This window comes from Lethenteron reissneri, chromosome 52, assembly GCF_015708825.2.
Source record: "Lethenteron reissneri isolate LAM-NWPU_2019-01 chromosome 52, ASM1570882v1, whole genome shotgun sequence".
Taxonomy (NCBI): Eukaryota; Metazoa; Chordata; class Hyperoartia; order Petromyzontiformes; family Petromyzontidae; genus Lethenteron; species Lethenteron reissneri.
The window spans coordinates 1,102,789-1,119,054 of NC_083830.1; the positions used below are offsets into that span (position 1 = coordinate 1,102,789).

At 48.1% G+C, this 16,266-nt stretch overlaps 1 protein-coding gene across 1 annotated transcript; it reads left to right on the forward strand.

The window, feature by feature from the left end:
* Window positions 1-257: 257 nt before the first annotated feature.
* On the forward strand, window positions 258-15,010 carry LOC133355758 (uncharacterized). Its single transcript, XM_061573086.1, has 4 exons — window positions 258-890; window positions 9,768-9,830; window positions 10,338-10,440; window positions 11,054-15,010. The coding sequence occupies exons 1-4, from the start codon at window positions 737-739 to the stop codon at window positions 11,493-11,495; spliced, it is 762 nt and encodes a 253-aa protein (XP_061429070.1). The 5' UTR covers window positions 258-736; the 3' UTR covers window positions 11,496-15,010.
* The last annotated feature ends 1,256 nt before the right edge of the window (window positions 15,011-16,266 follow it).

The following is a 16,266-nucleotide window of genomic DNA, read 5'->3' on the forward strand; positions in this document are numbered from 1 at the left end:
TATTTGTATCGATCAGCGAGCTATGGGCGTCGCTGACAGTGAGGGAAGATACCTCGAGTCGTGACACTTCCCCAGTCACACTTCTTCTCCAGGCAGACTCAGCCTCTCCTGAGTCCGTCCCTTTCCTTCCCATAGCCACACAGAAATGCTGCTGCTCTCACAGTTAATGTTGTTTACGACTGCATTTGATCCATGTGATTTTTCGCAGTTTACAAATGAATAGATAAAAGCACGGCCGTGGGAGGTGAACCGAGTGACGTCAGTGCCCGGCACTGGTGCCGCTTGCACACTCTCTGATGTCGCCACACTGGGACCAGGCGAGAGCGCGGCTCGGCACGGCTCGGCAAGGAAAACTAATTCCACTGCGCCCTCTTCCCCGAGCCGACTCAGTGCCGGGTAGAGCCCCCACCCCAAGGGCTGCCGGTAGCGAACTGAGCCAGCATCCTTCCCGCTGGTCGCAGAAACAAGTTCACTTCAAACTCCTGGATCGCACGCGACTCGGTCCTTCATCGCACTGAGGGCAATGAAAAACAAGCGTCACCTTGAAGAGAACCCACAGTGGTGGTCCCATGGGGAAACTATCCGCATACACCCAGGGTTTAGGAAACCAATTTTTAGCCGATATGCTGAAACTACAGTCAGCAGTTCCTCTTTTAATGTGGAAACAAACGCCCTCTGCAACTTTTGAAGAGAACACGCCTCGGCTTGACCACACCATATTCTTCGCTGCAGCCACATGGTAGCAGTGCCCTCGATCATCTGCTCTCTCAACTCTGTCCTCAGCTCGAGTCAAAGACCTGCGAGAGCCAAAATGATCTTCAAGTTGTGTGTTCTGTGCTGTCTGTGGCTGGCCGCTGTGAATGGGCAAGACCATGGTAACAACAAGAGTGGTAAGCGTTAGCACACACTTGCTTGTTTCATTTATGGAATGTGAAGAAACAGAATCCTTGCCGGTTTTTAAAAAAATACTTTATTACGAGAATGAAGCAGCACGATCACAGCAATCTTCATGAGCCGGATGCCAAATCGCGGTCTGCTGCTGGTCACGACGAGACGACTTCGGTAGATAATGGAGGTTTTTGGGTTCGATCGCGTAAATATACACACCGGTTAGTGCTGTACTAGTGACCAATTGGCACGTTCTGTTTACGTGACAACCCTTACTAGTTGGCTGTGTCGCGTGGTGGCGGGTTTTAACAACACATTTATATATTTACGCGATCTAACCCAAAAACCTCTGTTATGGATGATATTGGTCGCAGAAAGCCTACTGCGTGTTAAACGGACTTCAGTCGAGTTAGAGTCGTTTTCCCATTCCTCTTCCTCTGTTAAGGGAGTGCGGACCACAATGGATTGTTACATGGTCCAACATGTGGGTTGTATGCCCATAATTGCAATACTGTGGCCTGTGTCTTTAATGCATCTCTATGTATCTCGACGTGTATATGGGTTTACATGGTCCATAGTTTGGGTTGCAGGGCCGCAATCGCACTAATCAGGCTTGTCTTTGCATTTCCCATTAACGAAGGAGATGTGCGCATCGGCCTGTTGCATGTTAAACTTCTTTTGCACCGTACATATCCCAAGCTCCTGCATATGATAACTCTTCAAATCAGTGCATGAGGCGTAGGAAATGTGCAGACTTGGGATGTCAGAGAGAGAGAGAACGTGAATTGGGGAACATGCAAGAAACGTCGTATTGACCGTCAAGAGAGCAGATGGGCTTGGGCAGTACACGCCATGGTTACAGGGGGTTTGATGGCCGCACGGGGGTGGCTCATGCCCGAGCGGTACATCCACCGTGGTGATGGAGCAAAGAAATTGGCTTGTGGGGGAGCTTGGTGGATTGTTGCATCTCGAGACGGTGTGGAATTGCGTTGACTTGAGGAAGTCTTCATCCAACAGATGGGATATAACATGGCTGACGATGCTTTAAAAGGGAATTGGCCAAACATAGAAGCATCTGTAAAGTGATCAGAATAAATGAGGATCGTGGATTTAAAATATCCCTTTATCAATATCATCTTCACCGTTGCCATCTTTACCTTCATCATCACCATACCTTCACTGTGTCAATATATTTTAATTATCATCTTTATCATTGTCAACGTCGTCATTATTGCCATCACCACGTTATCCATTATCAGAATAACATTTTTTTTATCAACCATCTTCACCTTCCTCTGTGTGCGTTCGTTCATTCCACCAGCATGTGACCCCATTTCTAGGAACACAAACATCGTTACAAAAGGTGGAGACAAGACTTCGCACTGCACATTTGCAGACTGCCGGTGTAACCCCATGTGACTGGATAGGTCGCGATGTTTCACCAGCGTTGGGTCAAGCGAGCCTGACTCTGCTGATGAAGCACTGTAAGCAGAAACTGCTCCAGAGTTTGCTTGCATTGAACGAATGCTGTTCACGTTGTTCTTCCAGAAGGCCATGTGGTTGACAGAAACGTAGAAAATGTCGAATTTGTATGTTTCTGGACAGACATGTGGGATTGTTTATTTTTTGTTACCTACATTCTGCACAATGACATAAATTTGTATTTTTTTACAGAGACATCAACTGCAGGAAGAACCAACACAACCATACAGAATAGCAACGCATTGTCATTAAAAGGTGTAATGTGGGGGCCGTTGGCCCCCGGGGTCCCTCCCGCCTGCATCCCCTATTTCGTTTACGTTACCCCACCTCCCTATTACCCGCTACGGTTTCGCCGGCATTCGAACGCGACGCCCCTACTGTTACAGCCTCGCGCCGCGCTCCCACGCTGCGAGCATACGTGCGCACATCATCATCAATCAAACGCCGTGCTCGCAGTATAGCCCTGTGCGGCACGTTACCAATGCGCATCCGTATCCGACACGTAACGAACGTACGCACACACACGCCGCTTCGTGCACTCCAACTCCACACGGACTACTCAAGTTACGATCGCGCACCTGTATCACACACGGAGTGAGCACACACGACACCCACTCTCGCACCGCTCTGCGCAGCGCTCCCCCGAGGCGAGCCGCAGCACTACAGGATCACTGCGTACACACGCGCACCCACACGCTCACACTGCACGACAAGATCACGCGAGACCACGCTTCGCTATTAATGATTTATTATATGTTACCTGCGAATTGATGTTGAATCAGTGAGTCGACGAGGCTGGCCTATTCCACCCAAACCTGTACCTATTCCCTATTTATCGGCTTACGCTACCCTACTTCACCTCCCCACTTACTGTTTGGTGCCCGCGGAGGTTCGCTGCTCTCTGCGCTAACAACGTACCTCGATGCGTCGCACGGACGTCCGGGTCGCTGGCTGGAGCTGCTGCTGATCCGCTGGCCTGGAGAGAAGAGAGCTATTTCCCCTCTGCGCCCCTCTATTTATCCTCCCTACCTCAAAGGGGATGCTGCGCTAAACAATGGGCTCGCGATCCTCTGGCACGCGCACGGCGGTTCTGGGCGCTGTTGATATGCTAATCAGTGTGCCGCGTGCAAGGCGTAAATCCTAATTAATCCCTTACCCTCCCTAACAATGGGGCCTGCGCGCTCAAGCGCAATTATCCCAACCCTCCATGACTATGCGCAACAGCCCCTGTGATCCCGCTATTCATGCTGTCCCGTGCCTCCCCTGCTTGCCCCGTCGACTCGTGGGGGTGTGTGTGGGGGGAAATGCGCCTCAACCGCGGTGGCCGAATGCCCCACGCCGCGACCACACCATATTAAGGCCGGCCGCAGCGCCGCGGTGCCACGTAGCACGGGGGAGGTCATCCAATTCCCTGATCGCCGGAAACCGTGAGAATTAATCCCGATAAGGGTCTCTCAGATAAAAACCGGTCGGCCAGGCGACCTCCCCTCGGAGCTCTATGGGGGGGGGGGGGGGGGAAATGAGTGCGGGTGTGTTCATGTGAGGTGAGGGGGACGCGGGGTCGGCTCCGTTGCTTGGTGGTGGCGAGGTCGGGGATTTGGTGCCTGCCGAACGGCTTCGCGGCGGCGGCATCACAGTAACGTTCCAACAGACAGCAGTGCGTGGAGTCAACATCACTGTCATAACCAAGACTGCAGGTAAAGCCCATTAGAGGTCCTCTGGACCCTTACCCTCGGTTCATGTATCAAATATAAAAAAATCAGGACGTCTTGAGTCAGTACCACGGGTGGGATGCGAGTTAGCGATCTGAGGTCACTATAAATAGAGCTCAACCCGTGATATTAGAGAAATAGAAGGGCAGAGTCCCAACTCGAAGACACGGCATCAGGGAAGGAGTCGCACCACCCTGGTGCCAACTCACACGGTTCTATGTTTATCCATACAAACACCGCCCGAGTCTCTCATTCTTGGACATCGGTAGCCTGGTGTTAGCATTACCTACATATAGGGCCGAATCGACTGTGTGAGACTTTGAAAGCCCCTGGACAACTCGTTGTAGCGTACTTCTGTGCACCAGCTAAAGTCCCACCTTGCACAAGCATAGTCAGTGTCACACCGTTCTGTGCGACCATCGCCATGTGTCTAAAGATACTGCTTCTGTGAGCATCTCTCAGCAAAACACCCACGTTCAGAAGACAGACTCTCAACACGGAAGTGCAGCTCAACACTGCGACGCGATGTGTGCGCACACAAGACTGTCAGTATTACCGCAACTCTATACTGCACAAAACTGTTAGCATAGTTCCTCCCAGGACACCGTAGTAGTAGGACACCCAAGGCCGGCACTCCGAGCCGCGCTATTCCACTCCCGTGCGTGTTCGCCACTGCTCCTCAGTTGGCTGCCCCACCAAGCTGCCTGGAAACAGAGTGAACCCTCCTAGTAGGCTCTCCCTCTACCCATAGACACCCTACATGTTTATAGTGGGGGTAGAAGTTTACTTAATCTCCCTGCCTCGTTCTTCCTATAACGCCAACGCCTCTCTGCTGGCCGTTGTCCCTGGCTAGCCACCTGATGTCCTCCTGGTCCGTAGTTCTGCAAAGCCATCACCCCAACCGTGATGAAGGAGCCATCTTAGGATCCAATCAAAACCATCACCTTGCCATACATAGCAGGGATCACCAAAAAGATATCCAAAATCATGAACAAACACAAGATCCAGGTTCGATTTAACACAGTACATAAAATTCGTGATCTGATCCCATCTGTGAAGGACGAGATCCCTGACATGCAATATCCCAGCGCCAACAAACTAAGCTGTATCTGCGGCAGTAGTTACATTGGGGAAACTAAGCGACATATCTCGGACCGTGTTCGTGAGCATAAGGCAGATTTGAAACACGGTAGGACCAATACCTCGGCTGTGGCTGATCATTGTTTTAATGCGACTGGCTCACACGAAATTGATTTCTCTAAGACGATGGTACGTTGCAAGCTCACTAGCTATCAACAAATATTCGTTCATGAAGCCATCCATATATACAGACACAGACACAATTTCAACAGAGAGGATGGGTACAAACTCTTTAAGTCATAACTTGTTGTATGTTGTCACCTTCCGTGCTTCACCTTGGTACTCTCTGACCCCAGGGCACCTTCGCTCTGACACCAGAAGCTTGTGCCACGCCCATTTTTGAAATCTTTAAAAACAGTTTCCTTCAGTGACCTTCCCCCTTTTTCCTCCTGAAGACGATCGCTTGTGTTGTGATCGAAACGTATTTTATTTTATTTACTTTTATTATCATTTTATCTATCTACGTGACTTTACCGAAAGAACCAAAGAATATGCCGTGCTCCAGTTGCTGCAACCTCTCTCCCCCAGGGAGTCCTCATTAAGCAGACTTGGGCCTCTTTTTATATGCAAGGTGCCTCAAAAAAATGTTGCCATTGATATGGGACTATCGTTTTCAATGGGAAATAAACCGGATAACACTGTAACATGATAACAAATGTATGTTAATAGCTTCAAAAAGTCAAAGAGTCTCCACTTGTTTGCCATCGTTGTCAACACGTGACTGGAATCTTCTCCAGGTGGTCTCCAGAGTCCGGAGGCACATTTCTTGTGGTGTTGTTGCAAATTCTCAGAAGTGTTAACGTTTGTTTGAAGCACCCTGTATGTAACTTCCCCTGGCTATTTAATGCTCCCAGCTCATTGGTTGATAAGACCCATCATCTGCGAGGTTCATCATTCACACCGATGAAGACTGATAAGCCCTCTTCTGCATGTAGAACCAATTGGACCTGATTTATTCTCTAGCCACTAATTGCTCTTCTGTTTATAATCTTTGGAATCTTTGACACTAAATATCTTCAGATCTACGAAGCCGAACGAGCTGAAAATTTCTACACAGACTCGCCTTGCGTGACAATTCAAGATTTAATTACCGGTCCAGGTCCTGCCCATCGTGGTCCTTTTCGTGTTTTAACTATATTTTAATCATTAATAACACTATGTAACACAATTTATGTTCCTGGGTAGTAAGTGTTATTTCGTAATTGCTTATGCCTAAAAAGTATAGAAAATGCCTATTATTCCCCACAAACTTTGCTTTTGTGACCAGGACAGTGATATTTGGAAATGTACCTATTTTCAATGATAAAACGGGCGAATTTATGTATTTTCGTTCACATAAAGACAGAAAAAAACAACATTAATCAAAATTAACATGTTTTTATACTAAAGTAATACAAAAATTACTACACAAGAGTTAGAAGTCAATAGTTTTTCGAGATTTACAATTATATTGTAAATCACATTCACAAATCAGCCCCCAAATGTAGTCTCCCATCATGTTCTCGTTATACTGTCCTTGGTAGCGGCATTCAAAGTCCAGTATATCCTGGTGGAAGCGCTCGCCTTGCTCCTTCGAGTACGCTCCCATGTTCTCCTTGAATTTATCAAGATGAGCATCAAGGATATGGACTTTGAGGGATATCCTACAGCCCATTGTGCCATAGTTCTTCACTAGAGTCTCAACTAGCTCCACATAGTTTTAGACCTTGTGATTGCCCAGGAAGCCACGAACCACTGCGACAAAGCTGTTCCAAGCTGCTTTCTCCTTAATAGTGAGCTTCTTGGGGAATTCATTGCACTCCAGGATCTTCTTTATCTGTGGTCCGACGAAGACACCGGCTTTAACCTTTGCCTCAGACAGCTTAGGGAAGAAGTATTTAAGGTACTTGAAGGCTGCCGACTCCTTATCTACAGCTCTGACAAATTGTTTCATAAGGCCCAATTTCATGTGCAGTGGTGGCATCAGCACCTTCCGGGGGTCCACCAGTGGCTCCCACTTGACGTTGTTCCTCCCCACAGAAAAACCGGTCCGCTGTGGCCAGTCCCGCCTGTGGTAGAGCGCCTTGGTGTCCCTGCTGTCCGAAAGGCAAAGATAGCTGGGAAACTTGGTAAAACCGACTTGGAGACCCATCAAGAATGCCACCATTTTGAAGTCTGCGATGACCTCCCAGCCATATTCATCATACTTCAAGGCGTCCAGCAAGGTCTTGATGCTGTTGTAATCCTCTTTGAGGTACACCGAGTGAGCCAGGGGAAGAGACGGGTACTTATTACCATTATGGAGCAGCATGGCTTTCAGGCTCCTGGATGAGCTGTCAATGAAGAGGCGCCACTCATTCTGGTTACAGGCGATTCCGATTGGCTCGAACAGACTGGTCACATTGTGGCAGCAGCAGAGCCCATCTTGACGAGTGAAGAGGCTGCAAAATGGTTGGTGACGCTTCCTCTGATCTGCGACTTGCACACTGTCATCAAACAAGTTCCACTGCTTGAGCCTAGACGTCAAAAGCTCGGCATTGGACTTTGTGAGACCAAGATCTCTGTTCAAGTCGTTGAGGTATTTTTGGTTGGGGCAGTATGGGCTTCTCTCCTCAGCTCCACCTCTGAAATTGTCATTTGGATCTACAACGTATTCCTCGCTCTCTGACTTGCTGTTCTCTTCTAAAGACAGCTGCTATCTCTCCGGAAGAGTGGGTACGGGGAGCTCATGGCAGTGTGGCACCAGGGTGATGGATGAAGGAAGGTCCGGATACGTGATAGCAGGTGCATTCTTGCCAGTCCGACGTTTGGAAGGGTCCACCATGCAGAAGTAGCAGTTGCTTGAGTGGTCAGTGGGTTCCTGCCAAATTCTTGGGATAGCGAACTTGATGGCTCTCTTTTCCCCTCTGTACCATCCTACAAAAATACATGTATTTCACCCATGACCTAATGTGTAAGAGATTCTCGCAACATTTTTCATACTTTATATATTTTTTCAATTACATTGAAAATTGTTAAACATAATTTTTTTTTTACAAATTTTATAACCTAAAATTCCAAGCAAAAATTGTACATCGTACCTTCCAGAGTTTTTTTTTGCATTGCTCGCAGGTGAAATGAGGTGCCCAGGGTTTGTCTTGATCCCCGACAGGCATGCCGAAATATGCCTTGTCGGCATCACACATCTTAGCAGATGCTTCCACAGAGTACGTTTTCGCTCTTGTCTTGATAAATTGGTCGCAGACATCGCAAAATGCGTTTGCCAGATGCTTGCAGCCTCCTGATGCCATCTCAGAAAAATGCAGATATGTATCCACTTAGGCAGCTGGAACTAAACTGAACTGGTGGGCTTAAGGCCCCTGTACTTATACTACTATTTATATTACTGGAAAGTTCTAGAATGTTCTCGAATTTACTCCAAGTTTACTCGGCACTGAATCTATCTGGAATGTTCTGGAAAATAGGTACATTTCAAAATATCACTGTCCTGGTCACAAAAGCAAAGTTTGTGGGGAATAATAGGCATTTTCTCTACTTTTGAGGCATAAGCAATTAGGAAATAACAATTACTACCCAGGAACAAAAAGAAATACAATTTGTTACACAGTGTAATCGTACATTTTACCCCTCCCCCCCCCCACTTTTTAAAATCACGAATGGTCATGCCCACCTACGACGGTAAACGTTTGGTTCAACGACAGCGGATGTTGCTGGGCAGCCTGTGAGCAGTGAAAGAGACGCGAATGTCACCGCTGGTCATGGCGCCCCAGTGGCTGTTTAACAGCCCTCGTCCTGATAGCGAGAGCAACAACAACAATGTAAAACAACAAGCACACACTTTTATTTGCAGAAACAAATGTTGATGTGCTACAAAATTTGGTGGCTTCCTTTCGACATTTGTATTTATGCAGGCCACCCTCTTTTATAGAGCAAACCAAATTAGATTGTTTCCGGGGTCAACATTTTTTTTTTCTCCTGATGACGATTGCGTGTGTTGCGATGGAAACATCGTAATATTCTTATTATGTTTTATTCACTCTATTTTTATTATTTTATTGTTATTTTTTCTATCTACGTAACTTTACCGAAAGACCCAAAGAATATCAAAATAATTTATTTCTAATTTTGAGTACAAATAAAAGTGTGCGCATTGAAAGCTTATTTTCTACCAATTTTTTTTTTTATTATTGGAAAACTCACGTGCAAAACTGTTTTTTTCTATCTTCTTGGTTCTTTCGGTAAAGTCACGTAGAATGGAAATAATAAAATAATAAAATAAAACATAATAAAATAATTCTCACGACGTTTAGGCCACAACGCAAGTAGCCGTCCTTAGATGAAGACCAGGTTACTTGCGTTGTGGCCGAAACGTCGTGAGAATTATTTTATTGGTTTATTTTATTATTTTATTATTTCCATTCTACGTGACTTTACCGAAAGAACCAAGAAGATGAATCGCTGCAGTCACGAAAGCTTTCAATCGAAATTTGTTTTCTATTTCTTTAGAGCAATCAATCTGCTACTGTACCATTGTCGCACGCAAATATTGGTGTTTTTGTGTTATAGAGGAAAAAATTACAGTACGCAGCACAACCAGCCAGCTCAGCAACACATCGCCAACAATCAAAGGTGACGTTCCTTCACACTGCAGTGCGTATAGTTCACATCAACACTATCACAAGTCCAGACTGTGGACATAAACCCTCTGTGTTGAGTTTGTATTCTCTCCCCCTATTCTGCATGGGATTCCTCCGTGTTATCTGATTTACTCCCATCGCTAACAAAAACCATACAATGCAACTGGTATTGGCGAACATATCCCAACGCTGAAAAGAAATCACCTGAAAGTTACTCGGTGGGAATTCGCCCCCCGACTGCGATAACGTGGCAGGAGCCTCCTGAAACAGAGTTGAGACTCAGGAGTTTGTGAGTAACAAAGCTCAAGGATAAAGATATCGGCCTCCAGCGTGATGACAAAGTGGCTCTCCTCCTTCACACTGGATGCGTGGCCACTCTTAGTCTCTGCCAAGACGTGAGTGAGCTGTGTGAAGGCGAGACCAAGTAGAAGTGCACAATATGCCGTGCTATGACGTCGCTGAACCGTGACTCTGACCCCCGGCTGTTGTTTGTACGCAGGTGATTTCGAGCGTTTGTTTGCAAAGGCGAACCTGATTCCCCTGCTGGTGTTCGGGTTATCGGTCACTCTGGTCACCCTGCTGGTGTTCGTCTGCGTGCTGAGGTGAGCCCTTAAGTGAGTTTTTCTACACACGCTTCCATTACAAAGCCACACATTAGAGCTGATGTCCGTATCCTGCGTCTGACCACACCTATGATTAGCACGGTTGGCTACGTACGGTGCGAAAGAAGCTCAACACACAGTACATACAACACCTGACCAAACCGTCTTTGCTTCCACATCTGTGTTCCCTGCCGTCCACAACCCACACTGACCAGCGTAGCGAAGTATGGAAAAATAGTTCCCACGACGCCACAAGGCGTGAGTCGGTTCTCAGCCAGAAGTGGATTGAGCACAGGGCTGTGCGGGTACCTCTCGAGCGTGAGAGTCTTGTGCTGCGCCGGCTCGCCTGGCACGAGTGAGCAAACGGGACGACGTCCACGACTGGCCAGGATAGAATCGGCAGAACACCACCATAGAGGGAGTTGGGATTATTTTTTAATGAGAAATGTTCACACTTGGATTAGGATTATGGTACTCCATGACCTGATTTTGAAATACAGTTGAGAGCATGAATTGCACTTAAATTGGTAAAGTGCGCAGAGAACTCGGCGGGCACCCGAACCACGAATGGGCCAGACTGAGGAGACACGATGGGCGCGCGCCTCTTCCCCAGCGCGTGCAGGTGCCTCGCAGCTCGCAGGCGCAGGGGCAGCGGCGTATTCGAGGTGCAGATGGTGGACATCAGAGAAGCGGGAAACCTTATGGCAGAGACGGGCAGCGCCCACGACATCGAGAAGGAAAATCCTCCACCCTGCGGTGCCAACGGAATAACGATCCTCCCCGCGACGGGGCGCGCGGCCGAGGGGGCGGGCGAGCCGGAGCCGGGGGGCGGCGGCGGCGGGATCTACGAGCTGGTGGACGAGGTGCAGGAGCACGCCGGCGGCGCGCCGGGAGCCGCGACGACCCCCGCTGCCGCGGACGACGGGCTGACCATGGTGGACAATGAGCTGTATCGGAGCGTGGGGGAGGCGCATCAAAGGGGCGCCGTTGTGGAGGCGGCGGGCGCCGGTGCGAAGGAGCCGGTGCCCGCGTGTGCAACTGTTGCTTCCGCTTGACCCCGGGTGACCTCGTATCATGACCGTCGCGAATCGCCGTCAACGGCGCTCCTGTTCACCGTCGGCGCCTTCATTGCACCTGCTCCTCTGTGACCAACCCAGGGGGGCGATGTGCCGAGCCAACATCTCTCATTCAACAACAGGTGGCTCACGTCCCGACTGTTGCGGGAGTCACGAGTATAAGGGTTAGGGTTGCACTGAATATTTGATTGGCTCTGCGACTGTGGAATGCACGAAACAAAGGTGAGGAAGGTCGTGATGCTGTGGTTTCTTTCACCCAGCCAGTGACCCAGACCACAAGCTGCGAGTGTCACTGCTGCTGTGTCTTAGTTGATTGTTCCAGCACTCACCAAACCCGGCTCCCAGCGACATCAACATCTTTCCATCGTGAAATAATCACTTGCAGAGAGAGAAGGTATCTTGCTTTTATTTCAAGTATTTTTTGGGTCTATTTACAGGTTATTATACCCAGTTCCCAGTAAGTACATTTATAAATGCGCAACTCTTAGACCCTATGTCATCACGAATGCACTTTCAGCAATATATTTTCACGCAACGTATGACAAACCCTAAAAGTGGCCAGTTTATATGTAGTGAGTCCAACTAAGTCACGGACGTTTTTTAGAGGCAACCCATTTATTGTAACACAAAGGGGTAACTGCCCCTTCACCAGATACAGCCCAGGGTGGTGACCACCCAGCTAACTACACTATACGTAGGAGTTACAGCTACGAAGGGTCGGGCCCTCACTCGGTTCCCCGACCACGTGTTGATGCCTCGCAGGACGTGGAGCTTCCAGCTTGTAGACGTGGATCTTTCAGCTTGTAGACGTAAAGCTTCCAGCTTGTGGATGTGGAGCTTCCAGCTTGTAGACATGGAGCTTGCAGCTTGTAGACATAGGGCTTCCAGCCTGTAGGTGTGAAGCTTCCAGCTTGTAGACGTGGAGCTTGCAGCTTGTAGACGTGGAGCTTCCAGCTTGTAGATGTGGAGCTTCCAGCTTGTAGACGTGGAGCTTGCAGCTTGTAGACGTGGAGCTTCCAGCTTGTAGACGTGGAGCTTCCAGCTTGTAGACGTGGAGCTTCCAGCTTGTAGACGTGGAGCTTCCAGCTTGTAGACATGGAGCTTCCAGCTTGTAGACGTGGAGCTTCCAGCTTGTAGACGTGGAGCTTGCAGCTTGTAGACGTGGAGCTTGCAGCTTGTAGACGTGGAGCTTCCAGCTTGTAGACGTAGGGCTTCCAGCTCGTAGACGTGGAGCTTCCAGCTTGTAGACGTGGAGCTTCCAGCTTGTAGACGTAGAGCTTCCAGCTGTCGAACGAAGAACCCCGGTCCCTCTCAGGGACCCACCTTATATCCCCCCTGGGTTGGGGTCGCTCCGCCCTTGGCCCCGCCCGCCTTCTCGAGCGTTCTAGCTCCCCCTCGATCTCTCTCGGGCGCTCTCCCTGGACACGTGATCACCCCCTAGCCCCCCACCTGGGGACCTCTCTATGGACACTCCAGATCACGTGTCCACGGGGTCAATCAGAGTGCCATGGCCCTGGGCTGACACTCTCCCGCTCCCCCTTGTGGGAGCCCGCACTACACGCCATGCGTGGTGGCCGCGCTATTCCAGCGCTCACCAAGCCCCGCTAGCGCTGGTACCACACCTGCCTACGGGGTGTACGCGATGACTGTGCATCGCACGCCACGGGGCCAGCACCATACAGTGACATCCCCGATGTCACTACATATACACAATATGGGGCACACTTTCCCACGCTCTGCTTTGAGATTGGTGTCGCTTCGTAGTCAAGCACATATTTTAATTATCAGGGCTAAAATTCAACAACATTGAGTGGGGAAAAAAGTTTAGCACGATGCGTTTTGTGCATGAAGTCACTGGCGACCAAGCGAGACCGTCAACGCGGTGCTCTTTAAACTTCAGTGTCATCGCAGGTGGCTGAACCCCAGATTCAAATGCTCTTCAGCTGTCCTACTGGCTTAGTACTCTGTCCTCTAGTCACCTTCTTTGCTGCCAATGACTACATTGTGGAGCAAGACGTTCATTATTCACGGACAGCTACGAATCATACGCATTTTATGTAAATACATTTTATTATTATTTTCGATTGCTACTATACCAGGATGCCTGCTTGTCTGAGCAATATCACGGAATCTTTCATGACCACTTTAACACACCTGTATTTAGAATTGGGACCACAAGTTAATCGTAAATAACTCTGTTAGGTTATTCAAATGCTTAAATGTGGAACTTTTGTCCCCATGGTTACACTTGCTATGGCATTGTTCAGTTTGAAAAACAATTGCCAGGAATTGAGAAAATAAGCTGCCTTATAAATATGAACTGAGGGTGACATGAAAAGTATTTCGCCTCGTTGTGGAGAAGAAAGTCAAGATAAATACGCAGTCTATTCTTCCTTCACAGGTCATTAAAACATTTTTTCGCACATTCCATTGGCCACATGGCCTGGGAGTTTGGATATTTGTGAAAAAGAGCTTCATAGCTCATCGGATTTCTCCAGGATAAATAAGATTCCGATTCCGTTTTTTTTTATTGTTGCAGCATTGGTGGAAGACAAACTCTGAACCAAACCTGGCTCTGCCGATGAGAAACTGAATGTCAAAACCGGTCCAGAGTTTTCCTGCATTGAAACCAATCCTGCTGAAAAGATACAGAGGTGTCGGGGTGGCCGTCAAAGGTTTCTTGAGATGAGATGGCTCCCTTTCAGAATGGCTTCCATTTATAGCCAGCCTATCAGAGTGCGTTTGTAACAGCAGTTAAGTTTGTATGCTTTTTTTTTTAATATAATTGTTACTGACAATGTGATGATCGAGGCGAATGTGCCGTGAACAATATGAATTGTATGCTTCAAAGAGATCATGCACGCGGGACCTCAGCTTTTGTAAACACCTGATGCTGCTGGATGTAATATCCAGCAACACTTTGTATGCAATTGTCAATATTCTGTTTGCTTTCAAATATTCCTCTGTTTTGCTGATAAACCAATCCACTGCCACATTTGCCCCGACGTGGCAACTCGATTCGATCGACTCTCGGGTGGCAGAGGGCATGGATGGAAATAGCATTCATTATACTTACACAATCTAACCCTATAGGAACTGGTAATGATTCATGCTTCATATGATAATTCCACATATGCAATCTCACTTTGCAGTATTGTGTGCATTGAAAACTGCTCTAAAAGCAGTATTTAATAAAAACATTATTTTCTATATGAGTATTTATTTGATTTTGTCATATATATACCGTATGGAAATGGCTTAAATGCAGAAGGAAACTAATTATTAATATTCTATAATAAAACCTTATTAACCCGTTTGTTCCCATTTCCGTGACAGTTTTAAGGAAGGGCAGAGTATCTGTGATGCACAGCTGCGGCTGTTTCCAATGACGAAGAGGAACCCAGGGAGTGTTAATTCGGCCCTGCCATCTCTATTTGTGGCAAGGCCATAGCCATGGAGTCAACATTGGGGGGGAACCAAATCTTCGAGGGTGTCTGGGGGTCCCAACCCAGAAAAATATCTAAATTTTAAAACTCATTTCCTGCCTAAAATATTTAAAAAATCACTAACACATGGGATGGACTTTTTTTTTTACAATAATGTATAATAGTGTATTGTATTACATTGCTCTGTTTTTACTTTTTTTACCATTTCTTGTTTCATTGCATGTAATGGCAGAGACTAGGGATTAATAAAGTACAACCATAACCACAATCATATAAACAGAAATCTATGCATTGATTTATATGAAGACTAGTCCAGATATTGTGGCCAAGGTTTAGCAAATTGTTGTTTTTATTTACATAGCAATATATTGGGGGGGGGGGGAACATTTTGAGCATATTTGAATATTGGGGGGGGGAGATGTGTGTCCCCCCCCCCCCCCCCATATATATACAAACTAGCTGTACTACCCGGCTTCGCCCGGGTCTTGGATCCACGACGCCAGGCCGCCTTTGTCTCCCCAGTGGCGATGTTCATACGCCACACCAGTTACTCGTTTTGAGGCTGAGTCGACCTAGGGGAGGCCCACGACCGGTTCAAATAATCGTCACCGGTGGTGGCCGTGAGCGGGAATGGAACTTGGGTGGCCGGGTTCGTAGCGCGGCGCGCTAACCACGACACTCCAATGCGTTGCGCATACACATGCGCGGGTCACATGACATATTTGACGTCACAGGTCAATTGGTGTGCCAAAATATTTCTTAAGATTTAAAATGTATTTTCCCCCCGGGCAACGCTGGGTATAGCGACTTTATACGACAAAGTCGTCGCTTGACACGGGTGGGGTGTGGAGGCGTAGTACTGTGCAGAGCCTCCGGCCTCGCCTAAATTGCCTGCCAGGCATGACGCTGGGTCGGGGTGGCGTTCCCCCCCCCCCCCCGTGCTGCAATAATACTGTGTAATGGCTGTAATTTAATAATGTAGCGACCCTATAAAAGTAATTTCAAACATTGTGGTGGGGGGGGGGGGGTTGTCAAGAGGAGGTGAAACTTTTATGCATTTACCTCACAGTCGCGTGCTGGGTGTCGAGGCGTAGTAGCGTGCAGAGCCTCCGGCCTCGCCTAAGTAGGGCACCCGGTCGTGCAACTTTGATGAATGAACGTGAGAGTCGCGTGTTAGTGCGTGCGCCTATTTGTAAGGGTAATTAAAAATGGCGTCCACTCCGCGCCGAAGGCGTCGCTACGCGTTGCCAGGAGCAACCGCCGTCCAATGAAAGCGGCGAAGGCGTGGCTACCCGTTGGCAGGG